Source organism: Austrofundulus limnaeus, unplaced genomic scaffold (genome assembly GCF_001266775.1).
Source record: "Austrofundulus limnaeus strain Quisiro unplaced genomic scaffold, Austrofundulus_limnaeus-1.0 Scaffold1129, whole genome shotgun sequence".
NCBI classification, from domain to species: domain Eukaryota; kingdom Metazoa; phylum Chordata; class Actinopteri; order Cyprinodontiformes; family Rivulidae; genus Austrofundulus; species Austrofundulus limnaeus.
Genome location: NW_013953531.1, coordinates 23,954 through 41,796, shown reverse-complemented (window position 1 = coordinate 41,796; position 17,843 = coordinate 23,954). Strand labels below are relative to the sequence as shown.

At 40.2% G+C, this 17,843-nt stretch overlaps 3 protein-coding genes across 4 annotated transcripts in view; 1 reads left to right on the top strand and 2 right to left on the bottom strand.

The window, feature by feature from the left end:
• The window catches only part of hectd1 (HECT domain containing 1), a 31,463-nt gene extending 28,746 nt beyond the window's left edge, over nucleotides 1-2,717 (bottom strand). For both annotated transcript variants that reach the window (XM_014030850.1, XM_014030851.1), the window contains exon 1: nucleotides 2,484-2,717. The gene's annotated coding sequence lies outside the window, so the exon portion shown is untranslated. The remainder of the gene's footprint in view (nucleotides 1-2,483) is intronic.
• Nucleotides 2,718-2,877: 160 nt separating this feature from the next.
• hikeshi (heat shock protein nuclear import factor hikeshi) lies at nucleotides 2,878-4,154 on the top strand. The gene has a single exon (XM_014030852.1). It carries the CDS (start codon nucleotides 3,269-3,271, stop codon nucleotides 3,929-3,931), a length of 663 nt encoding a protein of 220 aa, XP_013886306.1. The 5' UTR covers nucleotides 2,878-3,268; the 3' UTR covers nucleotides 3,932-4,154.
• Nucleotides 4,155-7,237: 3,083 nt separating this feature from the next.
• mdga2a (MAM domain containing glycosylphosphatidylinositol anchor 2a) overlaps nucleotides 7,238-17,843 on the bottom strand; it is a 22,586-nt gene continuing 11,980 nt past the window's right edge. The window contains exons 8-16 of the mRNA XM_014030849.1: nucleotides 16,037-16,309; nucleotides 13,171-13,319; nucleotides 10,320-10,497; nucleotides 10,154-10,174; nucleotides 9,874-10,029; nucleotides 8,832-9,002; nucleotides 8,344-8,474; nucleotides 8,131-8,230; nucleotides 7,238-8,035 (exon numbers count right to left, since the gene is read on the bottom strand). Coding sequence (XP_013886303.1) covers nucleotides 7,947-8,035; nucleotides 8,131-8,230; nucleotides 8,344-8,474; nucleotides 8,832-9,002; nucleotides 9,874-10,029; nucleotides 10,154-10,174; nucleotides 10,320-10,497; nucleotides 13,171-13,319; nucleotides 16,037-16,309 — 1,268 coding nt within the window. The 3' untranslated portion in view covers nucleotides 7,238-7,946. The remainder of the gene's footprint in view (nucleotides 8,036-8,130; nucleotides 8,231-8,343; nucleotides 8,475-8,831; nucleotides 9,003-9,873; nucleotides 10,030-10,153; nucleotides 10,175-10,319; nucleotides 10,498-13,170; nucleotides 13,320-16,036; nucleotides 16,310-17,843) is intronic.

Sequence of the window (17,843 nt, the reverse complement as noted above, 5' to 3'; positions counted from 1 at the left end):
CACAAATTCTCCTAAATCACTCGTACGCACAACTTAAGAACAAATCTGTGCGTACCAACGGTTCTTGCATGAGGCCCATTCCTACAAGAAAACACCGACTGGAACAATGACTCATTTTGTGACTAAATGCCTTTAGTTTTTTAAAATATTTATGGTACAGAGTACACTACAGGTACAGAGTACACTACAGGTACAGAGTACACATACTTCATTCCACTGTGACATAAAGAACACTATGGTCCAACAGCACATATTGTTTTCTCTTGACTTAAAAACATCAACCTGCACGATTTAAAACCACGAGTTAATTAAATTACTACTGGAGAACGTTCATCCCACACTAACAGCATTACTTCTGTTCTACAGATTAGACTCAGCAACACCTGATGGAAAAAAAGAAAAAACATCAACCATGAGCAACTCTTCCTCAGCTGATGGCCATGGGTCCAGTAAACTTTCCAGAAAGTCCAGCTAATAATAGTTGTGGTGTCGTTCACTGACACCACGCTGCTGACTTCCTGAGTCTGGGATTGGACCGGGACAATGTCTTCACCTCAGCTAGAGAATAATCTGCAGATACCAGCTAATCTGGGACCATCAGGGAGAAAATAATTATTTTAAATAATACTAAGACATTTGTAAAGCTAAAATAATTTTTTGTTTATAATAAAATGTAATTTCTTCCTTTAACTAAATTAATATTTTAGTGTTATTCAGAGGATTTGTTGTCTTATTTGTCATTTCTATCAGTTTTGTTTATGTTGTTACAAACAGGAGAGATCTGCTACGCTCCTTAACTTTAACTGAATTTATTTCCTTGTTTTTTTATTTTGAAACAAAATGTTTTAATGGATCACTGTGCAGGAAATACATAAACATGCAAATATTAAATAGGAGCTTTTTAAACAAATTYATACAAAGTTTGAGTATGAGATTGTAAGCCTGACATCAATAATGTCAAATTTAAGCATAAGAAATCTTAACACAAATAAATAATTTTAAAAACAATAATATTAATCTTTGGGTAATTAAAGAAAAGAAACAGTTGTTTGTGTCAGGGACAAACAGAACAGTTTAGCTAAAACAAAATTCCCTGGTAGATTGGGACACCTTTCTGAGCACAAACAGGTCAAACGGCTCTATTCAGGGGGGAGCATGAAGCTGGGTGAGTTCACAACAAAAACAACACAACAGTTTGTTTTTGAACCCACAAAAACATGGCTGTGTTGGGACCAAAGCTGCCAAAGTAGAAATTATTCAGGAGCGTCCTGCACCAGTCTGAAGGCTCTGCAGGTGTTCATTTCAGGTTTTATGTCCCTCATTTATTATCATTATTAACCAAACACAGGTGGGTCTGAGTCTGTGGTCGTTTGTTAGCWAAATATACCACTGAACAGCTTTTCATGAACAGCTAATCAAACACAWACGTGACTTTGTTGTGGAAGTAGCAGAGAGTCATCCTCATCAAATAATCTGAGCAACAACAAGAGGTGACCAAATAATCTTTATTATTAGTTTTACTTTAGCTGGCATTAAACTATTCAGCTGAAATAAAACTGTTTCTATTTAAAGTGACTTCAGTAAACGAGTTTTTCTGCCATGTTAATGTTTATCAGTGGATCTGTGGATCTGTGCATAAAATAGACCTATCTAAAATATTGAAACTGTTAGTAAAACAAGCATGTAACTCATTTAAATGCCTCTTTAAATGTAAATGATTTCTCCAGCTGATCTGTGATCAAATCAACACTAGATTGAAGGCATACAGCTGGTATCATGGCAGATCAWTTAATCAACTAATCACAGAAATGACCAATAAGGACATAAATCATCCCTCTACTCTTTGCTTTTTTTCTCATCTTTTATCCAAACGACTGAAACTAAACGCTGATTTAGACTTTTAGCTTAAATAAATCGTGACGTAGTGAATGTGGTGTGGGGTTTAGTGAAAAAAGCMCACACGGATTTAAACACTGAATGAGGTTAGTGGGGGCATACGAAACCCTGATTATTTCATCAGACAATCAACCTAAGGATAAGAAAAGGGATGTTAGTGACAAATAGCTGTGTTAGCTAGGTTCACAAGTTTATATTATATAGACTATTAGCTTTAAAATAATTAACTTAATGTGTTACAGCTTCGGTCACATTAATAAAATAAGCTGGGTTTGTACGAAATTATCCCGAACACCCAGAGCCTCGATAAATGTTAACATGTTCGCCGGCTAACTAATGTTAGCTTAAAGCTAGCTAAACTGAACCATTAGCGTGCTGATAACAGCTGTTTATAATCCCGTAGATTAACTCAGACTGCCGTGACATGTCCAAAAAAACACAAGCTAACTCGGTCTATGCCGTTTAAATGTCCCACTAGTGTCCTCACAGACAACAAACACGAGCAGCGGCCTAAAACCCCAAACGCGAGCCTCGGACCTCGAGTTCCGGGAGAGCCGAGAGGCCGCTGCGCACCGGCGGATACTCACCACAAGCGACACGGGCCCAGGGCTGCTCCTCACCGTCAGGACAAAGTTTATCTACGTAAAAAAAAAAACGACGGAAAACCCAATCTTCGGAATTCAAAATAGGATGGTTAGGAGCCTTTGGTGTCCGGGGTAGAAAATAAAAATAAAAATCAAAAAAGGCCCATTTCTTCCGAGTGGGTCACAGGACGTGACAGACTCGACGGGCCGGCACCAGCGATTAGCAGAGCAGCAGACTGAATGCGACTGCTGAGCTTCGTGTGTGGCGTTCAGGGACAACCCCAAAGCTCGGAAATACCGAAGTTCCAACCAGAAACCTCGCGTCATCAACACATCAAAACACGCAGTTGTTTTATTTTTTTGTTACTTGTTTTATTTACTGGTTTCTATTTTAATTTTAAATAAACTGAAATATTATTTTCTTGTCTTAGTTCAAACAAGCAGACCTTTTTATATTGATGCCACATTTGTTGTAATTGTTATTTATTTATTTATTTATTGATAGAAAAACCTTGTGGCAGTCTTAATAAGGCTAAGTTCAAAGGTTAATCAGTTGTAGATGTGACTTTAGTAATAATTACTGAGAGTTTCATAAAAAAAATCCTTCCAGTTATTTTGCTAACACAGAGAAACAGGTATTTTTCGTGCAGTTCCACGTCCCGCCTGCAGGTGGCGCCAACACCGCGGCGCTGTGTTTATCCTGTGACCGATGGTAGAAGAAGAAGCAGAAGTTTCCAGAGTTCGTTGTGCAACTGTTTTGTTTGGGGAAGGAACCTCCGCCTCTGTAGATGTTTCCAGCCGGCAGCTCCAGCTTTGACGGGTTGTTCGCAGCGGCTCCGCGGCTGTCAGCAGGGATGTTCGGGTGTTTGGTCGCCGGCAGGCTGGTGCAAACCGACGCCGTGCAGGTCGCCTCGGACAAGTTCGTGTTCAACCTGGCGGACTACGAGAACGTGAACCACGTGGTGGTCTTTATGCTGGGCACGGTGCCGTTCCCCGCCGGCACGGGCGGGGCCGTATACTTCTCCTTCCCGGACCCGCTGGGCGGCGGGCCGGTGTGGCAGCTGCTCGGCTTCATCACCAACGACAAGCCGAGCGCCATCTTCAAGATCTCCGGGATGAAGAACGGCGAGGGCGGCGCGCACCCCTTCGGGGGGATGGTCTCCTCCGCCCCGCCCTCCGCGGCCCAGGTCGGAGTGTCCGTGGAGCCCCTGGAGCAGCTGGTCCAGCAGATCCCGGTGGCCAGCGCCGCCGTGTCCACCGTGGACACGTTCCTGCTCTTCACCCAGAAGATGCTGGACAGTCTCTACAACTTCGTGTCGTCGTTCGCCGTCACGCAGGCGCAGATGATCCCGAACCCCACCGAGACCTTCATCCCGTCCAGCTGCATCCTCAGGTGGTACGAGAACTTCCAGAGGAGGATGGCCCAGAACCCGAACTTCTGGAAGAACTGAGCCCTGAAACAGAACCAGCAGTCACCTCCGCGTCACGTGCCTCCAGCTGGAGACGTAAATGAAGTTTGTGTTTTTGCTGGAAGTTGGTTTTCATCTTTGGTTTGCATCAGAACCTTGAGTCCGAAGTACCGGAACCAACACCTGGGTCAGTCTGGTCCCAAAGAAGCAGATCTACAGTCTGTTCTCAGGTTTGGAATCAGTCTCAGCTACTACCACACCAAACTATCAGATGAACTCATGTCAAACAGCTGCTGAAGCTTCACCTGTTTTTGGCACTGAAATGTTTTTGTGTTTAAAAAAAAGGGAACTGAAGCCTTTGTGTGTGTGTGTGTGTGTGTGTGCGTGCGTGCGTGTGTGTGAGCACATTAGTGCCAAAAAAACTGTGATACAACTAGTTTGGTGTTTGAACAAACTTTTTCATGCTTGCATTGTTTTTCATATTGGATCAAAATACAATAAAAATACTGTGATAAAGTGAGTGTTTGATCATAAATATTGCAAAAACATGTAAATAATACAAAAATTGTTCATTTAAATATTTACCGTATTYAAACGATGTGAACTGAGTCGAAATTATTTCTTACCTAAACCTACAAAATATGAATTAACTCTGAAGATAATTCAACTTGTAAGTCAGAAAATTGTGATTTAATCATCAAGACAAATTTGATATTTTGTCACCTATTTTTACAATACAGTATATAATTTTGGGTTTATATATATACATATATTTATTGGGTGAAACAGTTCATGTATCTGTGGAACCCTTCAATACACACTTGTATCAAACAATACAGATTTTTAACATTTATTTTATCAGCTTGTCTTCTGAAGATGCTCTGTGTTGAAGGATCAGTGGATCTGTGTTCAACTACTCCACCTAGGCTGTATTGTGGAGCACAGATCCACTGAGAAACATCACTAAATCTTTTTAAAAAWGTTTATTTTGATGTTGACTCTTGTTTTCAGCTTCTGGTAGCACCAGCCACAGCTATAAATAAATGTAAATTAGTGTTTGGTAGATTTATTTGTAACAATAAATCTTAAAGCTGCAGTTGGCACTATCAAAAGCACCTGTTTTAAAGAGAAGATTTGGCAGATGTTTCATGTGCACATCCCACAAATGCATGTTCCTTACAAATGTGGCACCATTTAAATGGGAAATGAACAGGATTTCTAACTGTATAAGATTTATCAACAAGCATTGTTACAAGAAATAATCTCCCAAATATGAATTTACTGACTTTGTGCTCAGTACGACTTAAGCCAAGTCAAAACTATTTCTTACCTCAAAAAGCAATAACATATGAATATTTTTAAAGATAATTTCACCAATAAGCCAAAAAATAAAACTTTAAAAACAGTCTGTTATAAGGCTTTCATATATATATATATTATAAGGAATACAGAAATTTCTCAAATGAATAAAAGGAAAATCAACGTTTCCAAATAATTAATTAGGTTTTTATTTTCTTTAAAGAATAAATACTCATCAGACTTTTATTAGAAACATTTTATCAGCATAAAGAATATCAAACATGTCTCCCCTCCAGTCGGTTAACGGTTTGAAACAATCGGAACAAGAAATGGTAAATATATTTAACCTCATGTTTTATGAACTCGGACATGATTTTAAAGGAGAAACAAACCTTTGTCAGAAGAAAAGTAAAGATATGATCGGGGCTGAAAGGTGCAGGTACAAACACCGAGTTTTAGATTATTACAGGATCCAGATCAGAGTCAAAACAAATGCTTGAATCCTATTGGCTACGAGTCGTCACACGAGTCCTCCTAGTCCCAGATCCCGGAGAACTTCCTGTCAGGTCTCCGTCTTCTCTTCCATTCAGATGGTTTGTGTTTGTCTCGTTAAAGAAAGAAAACGTTAGAAATGCTCTTTGCATACTCGAACCACAGCTCGTCTGTTCCCATGCTGACGCTCCTGGACAATCCTCTCTGAGTCGAAGGCACTTGATTTTATGGCAGAAGGTGAAATCTCCTTCCCTCGTCAGAATCTCGTCTAAAAATATAGATTTGTAAAAGTCTCTGCAGTTTGAAGCGGTACAGTACGGTTGATGAGCAGAAACCAACCTCGGCTGGAGAACCCTCTCAGACAGCAAACAATCTCATCAAACCTGAAGGAAAATCTGATTCTGTTACAAATAATCTGTCAGAGATTTCAGATCCACGGAGAAAACCACACGGAGCTGAGCTGGGAGTCTTCAAAACTTTAAAAAATACCCTCCTCGTTTATTTACATCCATTAAACAGCAGAACAGGAATACGAGTAATCAAAATAAAAAAGTAGTTTTGTCACTTGGCCCACATGTTGCTGTACCTCCGAACCTTCAGGCTCAACTCAGAGGGTTTACAGCCAAACAGCTTCATTATCTCAGCACTCAGTTATTTAAATAAACCTTTTATATTCTGTATTTACAAATTTTAGAGCAGGTGGATTGGTAGAGTCTGGATTTAAAGTGACCTCAGGGCTCCTCGTTACAAACTAAACCTGTTCAAAACCAAAACCTGATCCTGCTTTGTTCTCAGGACTCCACACGTACAGTTCTTCTGCTCGTTTATGTCCCCAAGTCACCTTCCTGAACCGTCACCAGCTGTCATGTGACCTAAAGACCACGTAGACCCTCGATCCCACCACAAAGAGCCCACTCTGACCTGACTCAGACTGCATCCAGACGCAGACGATCGCTTCGTGACAGGAGACAGAACTGAGAAGAATTACAGACGAGTTGGAGACGCCTCCAACAGCTTTGTAACTATTCATCAGTGGTGGGCACAGCCAATCAAAACATTAGCTTCAATAACCGCTAATCCACTAAACAAGAATCTTAGCTCCACTAACGCTAACCACTAAACAGAAAGAAATATTAGTGGAAGCWAACGCTAAACCACTAAACAGAAAGAAATATTAGTGGAAGCWAAYGCTAAACCACTAAACAGAAAGAAATATTAGTGGAAGCAAACGCTAAACCACTAAACAGAAAGAAATATTAGTGGAAGCTAAAGCTAACTGCTAAGAGACTGACACAAACCTGTTGTCAGTTTTCTATTGGTTTATTGTAAAGGTGGGTGGGATCAACTGTGGAAAGCCAGCCAATCCAAAACAGAGTTATAGCTCTGTCTAAAAGCGTTTCTTTGATTGTGTTAGAATCTGTATAAACATTGTTGTTTGAAGTTAGTCAAACAATTAACAAATACTTTCTCTGTATACTACATTTTAGATGTAGCCAATTTTTGTATTTGTTACTTATATAATTAAATTTTATTTAATTTCTTTGTGACGCTTTTAGCTTGAAGTTTAGCTGCTAAAGATGCTACATGCTAACACATGGTGCCTGACACGTCCAGCACTGCTTGTAAAAGCGGATAGTTTTTATTTAACTTGGGATAAATTGCAAAAAAAAAACAGAAGTTTTATATTTGTGAATTTATTAGTGGAGTTAAAATTAGTGGAAGCTAATTTAGTGGAAGCTAATTGGTCTGCTAACGGTTTCCAAAGTAGGGGAAAAAGCTAATCTGATAAAAGAGAAGCTAATTCCTCTATTAGCGGGTTAGCTGAACTGTGCCCACCACTGATATTTTGAGAGAAAAWCAAACCCAAACCTGTTTGTAACTGAACCAACAAAGACTTGGAGCCTCTTCACCTCTCGTGTGGAACCTGAGAATCCCCACAATCGTCTGGAGACCCCCTTGTGAAGAACTGTTTAACAACCAGCAGTCTCATCCAGATCCTGGTTCTGCGATGGACCCCTAACTGTTCCAAAACCAGACTCCCTGCAGGACTGGAGCTATGATGAGTTTTACTGGCCCGTTAGCGAACAACAAAATGTTGGTGGTTGTTGATGAAGCAAACCGTTTCCTCCTCCGTTCATTTGTTGTGCTAAGTTTAAAAATATTACAAATAAATAAAAAAATGCCCTCAGTCCTAGAAATGAGCAGGAGTTTATAGGAGTCAAAACTCATGGCGTCCTGTATAGAAGGCTGATGGCGTAGGATGGGGTCACCTCTGCCAGCCAATCAGAACAAGCCTTAGTGTCATACAGAGTTGCCATATATGGTGTGATGGGGGCGGGGCAAATGACCTTAAATCTGTGTGATTGAAAAACAAACAAACAGTTATGTTAAAAAGGAAAATGTTTGTAATAAAGATGAAGAAATTTGTATTTCACTTCGGAGGTGCTCACTGTTGGGTGGGGGGTCTTTACATTCGCCTTCCTCAATTGTGACATCATCAATAGCGATGTCACCTTCGATCCCGGGGCCTCGGATCCCTTCCACTACCATCTGAAGACAGGAAACAGGAAGTAAAACGTATTAAAAGGCTGAGCAAACGATGCAGTTTGTTTGTTATTGATGGATGATGTCATCAGTAGACAGCAGGCAGGTGTGTCCCGTACCTGAAAGGCTGCCGTCGGGTGGATGTCAACCCGAGCCTGCCTCCAGTGGTTTCCTTGGTTACCAGACAAACTCCAGACCAAGTTGTCCGTCAGTGTCGTACTTTTCTGACGCAAGAAAATGTTCAGAGTTCCTGTGAGACAAAAATACAACAATCAGGAAGGTCTTGGTTATCCTTGAGTGATAAACTCCTTCCTGATGTGATAAACTTCGCCCCCCTGTGATAAACTCCTTCCTGATATGATAAACTCCGCCCTCCTGTGATAAACTCCGCCCTGATGTGATAAACTCCGCCCTGATGTAATAAACTCCACCCTGATGTGACAAACTCCACCCTGATGTGATAAACTCCGCCCTGATGTGATAAACTCCGCCCTGATGTGATAAACTCCACCCTGATGTGATAAACTCCACCCTGATGTGATAAACTCCGCCCTGATGTGATAAACTCCGCCCTCCCATGATAAGCCCCACCCTCGTGCGCTCTCACCTATGTGTTTTCCATACATGTGGTAGAAGAAGGTGAAGCAGTAGGTGGGGTTGTTGCCACCTGAGGACGAGGACAGAAAGCTCTTGGAGTTCATGCTGAAGGTCGGGGACAGCAGGCGAGCCTTGTCCCCCTCCAGCCTCGGCCTCGATGTCTCGATGTACATGTAGAAACCTGCGGGACAGGAAGTCAGGCTCACAGGTCATGGACGTTCTCCTGGTGTGATGTAATGTGACACTTAAAAATAAAACCTGAATCGAAGCGCTGCACAGTTTCACTTCTGTGTCATATTTTATGATGTTAGGAGACAATTAAACATCACGGGGGCTTTAGTCAGAATCACGTTTAGGGCTGGGTTAAAAAAAAATCGATTTAATTGATTTGGATCGATTTTCGTTCAAATTTGGGAAAATCGATTCATAAGTCATGAGATAGATTTTTCCCTGTGAGTGTTGTGTGCAGTGAAGCTGCATGTTTACATGTTTTGTGTCACTCCCTGGCTTGCCGTAGATTAGCTGAAGTTCTCTTTTCTCTTTCTTTCTTCTTGTTAATAATTTTTATTGAACAGAAGCTAACAGAAACATTACAAATATACAGTTTTCATACACTCAAAGGAGTGGGCAGAAATATACACTTATACTAACCCACCTCTTCTCCTGTAACCTTATTCCATCATTTCTTAGTGATCAAGAAAATTATTCATAGTTTCTTATAAAACTAATGTATCCAACACTTTCTGTCGATTGCTTTTTAGTTTAAACCTTTGAATCTTGAGACAGTTTTGTTTCAAGATTAAACTTAATGTTTATAATTTTACCAACGCACCAAGTTAGAATTGGTTTCTACTTACAGAATTAGTTCCTTTGAGAATGTTTTCTATATCAAAATAAAAGTGTTACTGCAAGATATCCTTAACTCATTTAAAAATAAATCAAACTGAATCGTAAATCGTCGTGAATCGAATCGGGCCCCTATGAATTGAATTGATTTGGGAAATCTGAATGGATACCCAGCCCTAATCATGTTTGTGTCTGTTTTTTCGTACCCTGCTTTGAGCCGGAGCGGTCCGAGCTYGGCCCGGTGTTCGGTGTGGATTTGGTGTCGTGTGAGGAGGCACGGTGACGAGTCCAGTCAAACTCATCGGCCTTGTCCTGAGAGAACAAACATAAGGCCTCCTCCTCAAAACCACACTGRAACTCCCCTGAGAACACAGAACAACACGCCGTAAACATGTGACATGTAAACAAACATCAAAGGTCCAGCTTAGAGCAGAACCTCAGAACTTATTCAACCTTCAGATTCGGAGTTTGTGATCAGATACTTACTGAGATGTGGATTCACAGGAGCTGCAAAAACCAGAGACCACAGTCAGACYGGATCCATCCAGAACAAAATGTAAAACTGAGTTTATGATTTGTTTCTTCAAAACTTCTGAGATCTCCTCCAACAGATTAATACCACCTTAAAGAGTGGGCTTAGAAAAGAACCCACCGCTGTACGCGATGACGCGTTCTGACGTGTCCCCCTCTCCGTACCGGGTGATGGGGGTCAGCCGGACCAGGTAGGACTCGGGTTTGATCAGTTCGGTCAGGTTRTAGGTGAGCAGCTGGCCCTTCTGGATGGTTCCGTCCATCGGGATCTCCTGCTCCCACCACCGAGACTGACCCGTCTGAGTCAAACAGAGAGCAGGTGATTCTAAACCCGACAGAATCCAACAGAACCAGACAGAACCTGGACCTTAAACTATGTTCAACCAGAACTCACCACAACCAAACAGAACCCAACAGAACCTGAATGTAAACTGGGAAATCATATTTTCTGAATTCAACAACTCCTGAGGCTTTATAGCTAAAAGCTGAATTTTAGCTTTAAACAGCAAAAGGTTAGCTAAAAGCAAACCATTCAAAAACATTAGCTAAAAGTACCAAAAGGCTAACTAAAAACAAAAGTATGATAGCTAAAAGAGAAAAGAAGCAAAAGGCAAGCCAAAGGCATTAAAACACTAGCTAAAAGAGAAAAAGGTTAGCTAAAAGCAAAACATTAAAAAAATAAGCTAAAAGTAGCAAAAGGATAGCTAAAAACAAMAAACACTGAAACGGTAGCATAAAGTATGTGAATGGAAGCTAAAAGGGGAAAAAAGCTAAAGGCTATCCAAAAGAAAAAGGTTGCAAAAGTCTAGCTAAAAACAAAAGAATGGTAGCTAAAAAAATAAAAGAAGCAAATGGCTAGCCATAAGCTAAAATAATCAAAAATGCTAGCTAAAAAGAGGAAAAGGGTAGCTAAAAGTAAAATGTATCAAAATGCTAGCTAAAAACAAAAGAATGGTAGCTAAAAGAGAAAAGAAGCTAAATGTTAGCTAGGAGATAAAAGTATTAAAACTGAATAAAATATAGTAAATTAATCAAATAAAAAGTGAAAACAGTTAAAACTCTTTAGGTTTCTGAAGAGAAGCATCATCTTTGAAGAAACTGTTTTCTTTTTTTCATAACACCTCAACGATGCAAAATATATTCAGAATGGTTTCTGGTCCAGTAAATCCTGTTCAGTTTCATGACAAAAAAAGATGAAAACCCCACTTGATGCACAAATCTTTTAAACCTTTTCCTGTCGACTGCGGATCCAACATGACAGATTAATGTCTGCGGAGGATTTGAAGCTTGAAYAAAGTTTGTTTCTGTAAGTCAGAGCGAGCTGTGAGTCCTGAAGCCTGTTTCAACCTCCAAACAGCACTGACAGAAAACTAAAAAATCATATTACAAACAACCAAATGATCACCTTAAATTAGACTTCATCAACCTAAGTTTGATTCTAAGCTTCAGAGTTAGGTTCTGGTTGAAACAAGCAGCTTGAAGCATCTCCTTTATGTTTATTAAAGTCCAAATGTTAAAATCATGAAGCATTCTTACTGGATGAAAATGCTGAGTCAGTCTTTGGTCAAAGAAACAAAGTAAGATCTTTTTAATTCCTTTAAAATCCTCTTAATTCTTTTTCTGCTTCTGTTGGCTCCATTTTTGTCTTAATRTGCTACTTTTAACTTTTAGCTAGCCTTTTCAATCTTTTAGCTTTTAGCTAGCCATTGCTAGTCTTTTAAATCTTTTAGCTTTTAGCTAGTCTTTTCAATCTTTTAGCTTTTAGCTAGTCTTTTCAATTTCTTAACTTTTAGCTAGCCTTTTCAACCTTTTAATTTTTAGCTAGCCTTAGCTGGTCTTTTAAATCTTTTAGTTTTTAGCTAGTCTTTTCAATCTTTTAGCTTTTAGCTAGTCTTTTAAATCTTTTAGCTTTTAGCTAGCCTTAGCTAGTCTTTTTTATCTTTTAGCTAGCCTTTTCAATCTTTTAACTTTTAGCTAGCCTTTTCAATCTTTTAACTTTTAGCTAGCCTTAGCTAGTCTTTTTTATCTTTTAGCTAGCCTTTTCAATCTCTTAACTTTTAGCTAGCCTTAGCTAGCCTTTTCAATCTTTTATCTTTTAGCTAAGCTTTTCAATCTTTTAACTTTTAGCTAGCCTTAGCTAGTCTTTTCAATCTTTTAGCTTTTAGCTAGTCTTAGCAGACAGTGGAAGTAAATTAGTGTTTGGTAGAATAATTCTGGTGATAAATCTTGATCTGATTGGCAGCAGCTAAAACTCTCAGAAGCTCAAAACAAGAGTCAACAACTAAATAAGCTGTTTGACAGAGAAGATTTGGTAAATTTTTCATGTGCACAACCCACATACTCAACTCTACTGCTCATCCCACAAATGCATGTTCCTTACAAATGTGGCACCATTTAAAAGGGGATTAACAGACTTTTCAATGATTTAAGATTTATCGTCAAGCAGCATTGTTATAAAGAAATATTCTACCAAACACAAAGTTAGGTTTAAATAGTGAGACAGTCCAGTCCTGTTTGGATCTCCTGCTCATCTTTCAAAGTTGGAACGGGTCACAGAAAGTCTTGAACTTCAGATCTTATCCTGATTTTTACACAATCCAGGTTTAAGTTTGATGATTTTTGGCCTTTTTACTAAAGGGAAACAGAATTGTTGTCTGAGATTAATTTAGAAAAGTGTCATTACTCTAAAGTACATAAAAGAGTAAAACAGAAATCCACGACTTGGTGCTGTTTTGTCAAATTTAAGCAGAGGAAGTGAGTCTGTCCGTCAGCTGTTAGAGGCTGACGTGGAACTAAACCATGTCTCTGTCTCGGTGCCCAGGACCCACATCCAATCTGCTCAAATCATCCAGAACATGAGCGACGTGATGAGAAGGCTCTAAAGATAGTTCCCAGTAATCATTTCTATAAACGTCCATCTGTGTGAGTCCAACCCTGAGGTCTGAGCCTCTCTGTTCTGGTTCTGGACGGACCTGCCTGATGCCCAGCCTGTAGGCCAGGATCCGATCCACGGCGTTGGGCTCCATCTGGGTCCACTGCAGCTTGAAGCCGTAGACCTGGGGTCGATTCTGCCACAGGGCGCTGTAGGTGTCGTAGTAAAACTCTGGAGCGTGGGCTTTACCTGTGGAGGGGGCACAGAGGTCAAAGGTCAGACTGTTTGATGTTTTAGGGCAGAGACTCTTAACCCATGCGCCACCTAGAGGGCCTCAAAAGAGCAACAGTTTTTAACGTTGGGCCGCAGAGGGCCACGGGTCCGCATTGATTTTAAATAGGGTGCAATACACTTTCTCACCACTAGTAGCAGTAGTGCGCCACTCAGATGTTTAACAACTTTAATATGTAGAAGAACCGATACCTGCTGAGAGCGGAAACCAATTGTAAATGAAAAGTAGAAGCAAAAATGAAAGAACTCATAAAAAAATGCCAAAGTTTGTCACTAATATGTAGAGCAGCTTCTGGTTCTACCATGCAAAAGTTTGAAAAAGGCTTTATTTTCATTTGTACTTTATCAAATTTAGTTTTACATGTTTTTTTTATTTGAAACATTTCCTTTAAACATTTTTAATATATTTATTGTATAACCACAATTTTATTTACTGAATTGTCTATTTTTGTTATTGTTTATGTTAAAAAATGTTATTTTAGTGTTGATAAGCCTGAATGGTCTGTTGACTGACCTTTGTATTTGTTCAAATAATTGTTATGGGCAGGTTACAATATAAAAATGTTTGTCATAATCATGTCTTGTGATTATTTGACAGGAGTTTTACTTGTAAACTATAAATGTATTTAATATTTATAATGCAAATATAATACAAATTAAACAAAGATTTAGAATAATCATCATTGGTAATGTGTGACTGGGCCTCGTGCCTCTTTAAGTTCAACAAATTGGGCCCTGAGATCAAAAAGGTTAAGAACCCGTTTTAAGGTTTCAACTTTCAGACATTAAAAGATCAAATCAGCTGGGTCAGGTGGCTGCAGATCCTGGTCCCGGTCCTGCTGGAGGCCTCTGAGCCTGCTTCGACTGGGAGACTGGACCCAAATGAAGATTTAAGGCTTTCCGGTAGTTTCCTGAGCTCGGCACTTTTTTCCAGGTCACGCCTGGCTGGATTTCAGTTTGAAGCTTTGCTGTTTCTCTGAGCTGCTGCAGGCTGAGGAAACTTTATTAAGCTGTTATTTATTTAAAGAAATCCACACACACCTCAGCCGGTGACGGGTCCCTCAGCAGCAGCTCGCCCCGCCTGCAGAAGATAATTTGATTGTTTAAAGACTCGGTGCTGCTGACAGCAGAATGTGCTGCTGCTGCTGCTGCTCGGCAGCTGGCCCGCTTAAGAGGCTTAGCGTGACCGCGAGTTTTAGAGGAAATCTGGCAGGGTGTCTCTGCAGCGGAGCTTTGATCAGGAGGGGCCAGAGACACGAGTCGAGTCAGGCAGAGAGAGAGTCCAGAACCCCTCTGAGGCTGGGGGTCCGCAGCTTCAGACGGCTGCTTCAGGTGTTTTCATAAAGTTCCCAAATGTTTGTTGTAAATCTGACAGAACTGCTGCTCATTGTCTGAGCTGCTTGTTAAATAAACAAAAAATAAATAACTAATAAATAAATAAATAGACAGAGTGTCCCTTTAAAGCACCGGTGACATCAGATTTTTGTAATAAACATGAATGCATTTTTGGAAAAATAACATTGATAACATGTTGCAAAACAAATTTCATGTCGCTGAGATGAACAGTTGTTGAGATTTTTGCGTGTGAAGAAACAGGAAGTGATGTCAAGAACGAATGTCAGAATGTAAACACAGTGTTGTTACAAAAGCTAATACAGAGAAGAATCTGATGTTTCTTTAGATTATTTTGAGTCACTATCAGAGATGAAGAATTAAAGTTCAAATAATATAGTTTCAATAAACAAAAAACAAAGAGTTTATTTTATTAATGAGTTCTCCTTTGATGTCACTTCTTGTTTCATTTTGGCTGAGCCAAATTCAAAAGAAAATAGGCCAGTTATGTGACAAAATGGGTAAAATCATGTGTATTATGCCAGTTTTCTTAAGTATAAAGATGTTTTCTTTGACCTTTTGTATTTGAAGGACAGGCATGTCACAAGCTGTGTTTCCATTGCAAACGTGCGCAAAACTTTGTCAAAATTCTGTTAATGTCGAAAAAACACAGTTTCGCAACTGCAGTGTTTCCATTAAGTAAGAAACGCTATTAAAGTCATGTGAATACGTTTGTTCTCATAAGTCATTACAAACATGGATGTAAACACATAGCATGTTGCTACCACGACACTAGCGCTCATCATCAGAGGAGACGTCGGCGTCTTTTATCGAGGCTTTCCAGAGACAAGTCCCTACTTGGGAGCGGCTACGTATGCTGTGTTTTTGGGAAATTGTAGTCGGTGAGTTTACTATTTTATACTACTTCTGTGATATTACTACTACTTCTACTTCCTGTTATCTTCTTCATCATCGTCTTTTTCACCAGTAGAAACAGCCGGTTGTTGATCACGTGACTCCTGTGATGTGAAAAAAGTGTTTCCATTGAAGTTTTGCGAAAAACACCAATTTTGATACGGCTGAAAAAACACCTCATCCTAGCGCAAAAACATTTTGTCGAAAAAAGTAATTTTTTTCAAAACTGACGTGTTTCCATTGAGCAAATTTATTTTCGAAATTCTAATTTGCGYATTTTCATGGTCAATGGAAACGCAGCTAGWGACACTTTAAGGTGCAGCTAGATCGGACAAATGGAGTTAGCGAAGCAGAAAATGTCTCTTCGGCTCCTTACAGCCGCTAACATCCGCTTCAGCACACGAGAGGATCCAAACGGTTCGTCTCACCTGTAACCAGGTAGGTGCAGCGTCCCGCCCCCGCCTCGTTGGTTATGTCGCAGGTGTACTCGCCGTAGCCTTCCCGGTTCAGAGCTTTGACGTGGTAGCTGGTGTCGAGGTTCTGGTCGGTGAGCTGCCCGACGGTCAGGAGGCGGGAGCCCAGCTTCCACTCGTACCTGAGGAGGCGGGCCGGGTTGGCCTGCAGGAGGCTGCAGGTGAGGCTGAAGGCCCGGCCCAGGGCCTGACGTACGTCTGTGAACGCCGGCTCCACGGTGGGCGGGACTAAACACAGACAGGAAATGTGCAGGTCACATCTGGTGTTCCTGTCTCCAACTCTCCTCCAACAGTCAAACATCACCGTTAGAACAAAGTTTTATTCTGCCACTCTCCATTCATCACCTCACAAACTAACATCCTGCTGCCTGACATCAACAAACAGAACATCAGCAGAGACACAAACGCTCCTCAGGGTTTTCACCATCATCTGCATCTTGTCTGATGGAGGGAGAACAAATCCTGTGTGACACCAGACACAAGACGTTAACGACTCTAAACTTTAGAGGAGGAAGTGACAACGAGCTAAATGTTTGTTCAAGTCTGTCAGAAAGTAAACACATCATTAATATTAGTTCACACCAGAGGGTTCACCTAAAATCACCTCATGCTGAGAAAGAGAACATACAGTAACTGAGGCAGCCAACAGCCATAACTTAGTCAGTAAAATACAAGTTAAAATAAGCAAAAAGCTAAACTAACACAGCTAAAAGCTTAAAGTATCAAAAGGCTAGCAGGAATGAAAATATATGAAAATGCTAAAAGAAGCAGAAAAACAGCTGAAAGCCAAAAATAACAAAATGCAAGCTGAAAGTCAAAATTAGCAAATTATAAAGAAACGCGTGATCAATACAGAAAAGTCTGAATAAAACATAAACAATAACAAACTCTCCGGAGCAGCATCCTCAATAACTGACAAAACCCTGACTAATATTGATGAATCAACCGTTAACGTATGTCTCTTCCTGGTTACACCCCTGGAGGTGGTACCTTTTACATCAGACGTTAACGTTTGTTTACGCAGACAGAGAGAACCCATGATAACAAACCAACTCTTATTCTCTGTTTAACCTCACAGCTGCAGAGATCAGAAAGTATAAAATACAACATTCAGTCCATCACAATTTACTTCAATTGGTTGGCTAGAAGCCAAACTATCAAAAGGTTAGCTTGATGCTAAAAGTGGTGAAGCACTAGCTAAAAGTTCAAATCGTTAAAAAGATAACTAAAAGCTAAAAGTAGGAAAAGTCCAGCTATAACCTAAAACCACTCTTCTAAGTAGCTATTTGCTCAAATCTAGCTAAAAGCAACAGAACAAAGGCTAGACGACTAAAAGTGGTTCAGTGTAGCAAAAAGGTAAAYGTAGCAAAAGGCTGATAACAAACTTAAAAATATGAAAATGCTAATAAAAAAAATTAAATTAGCATAAGATGGTGTGTGGGTGTGTGTGTTTTGGTGAACATGTTTTTGCTACCTGGTGTGGATGTTTTCCTGGCACACACAGCCTGATGAGGACCCACTGTTCCTAAGGAGGACTAAAGCCTGGTCCCCACTGGCAGAAAGATCATTGGTGGGTCAGGGGTTAGATTTAGGACTAAGGTATGAACTGAGTTTAGGCTAGGTTTAGGGTCAGGGGTCAGAGGTCAGGCTATAGAAATAACTGCTAAATAAATGAAAGTCATTGCAAAGCCCCATGAGGATAGAAGAACAAACATGTGTGTGTGTGTGTGTGTGTGTGTGTGTGTGTGTGTGTGTGTGTGTG

Coding starts and splice junctions, on each gene's coding strand:
- hikeshi (XM_014030852.1), top strand. CDS start 3,269: ATGTTTCCAGCCGGCAGCTCCAGCTTTGACGGGTTGTTCGCAGCGGCT.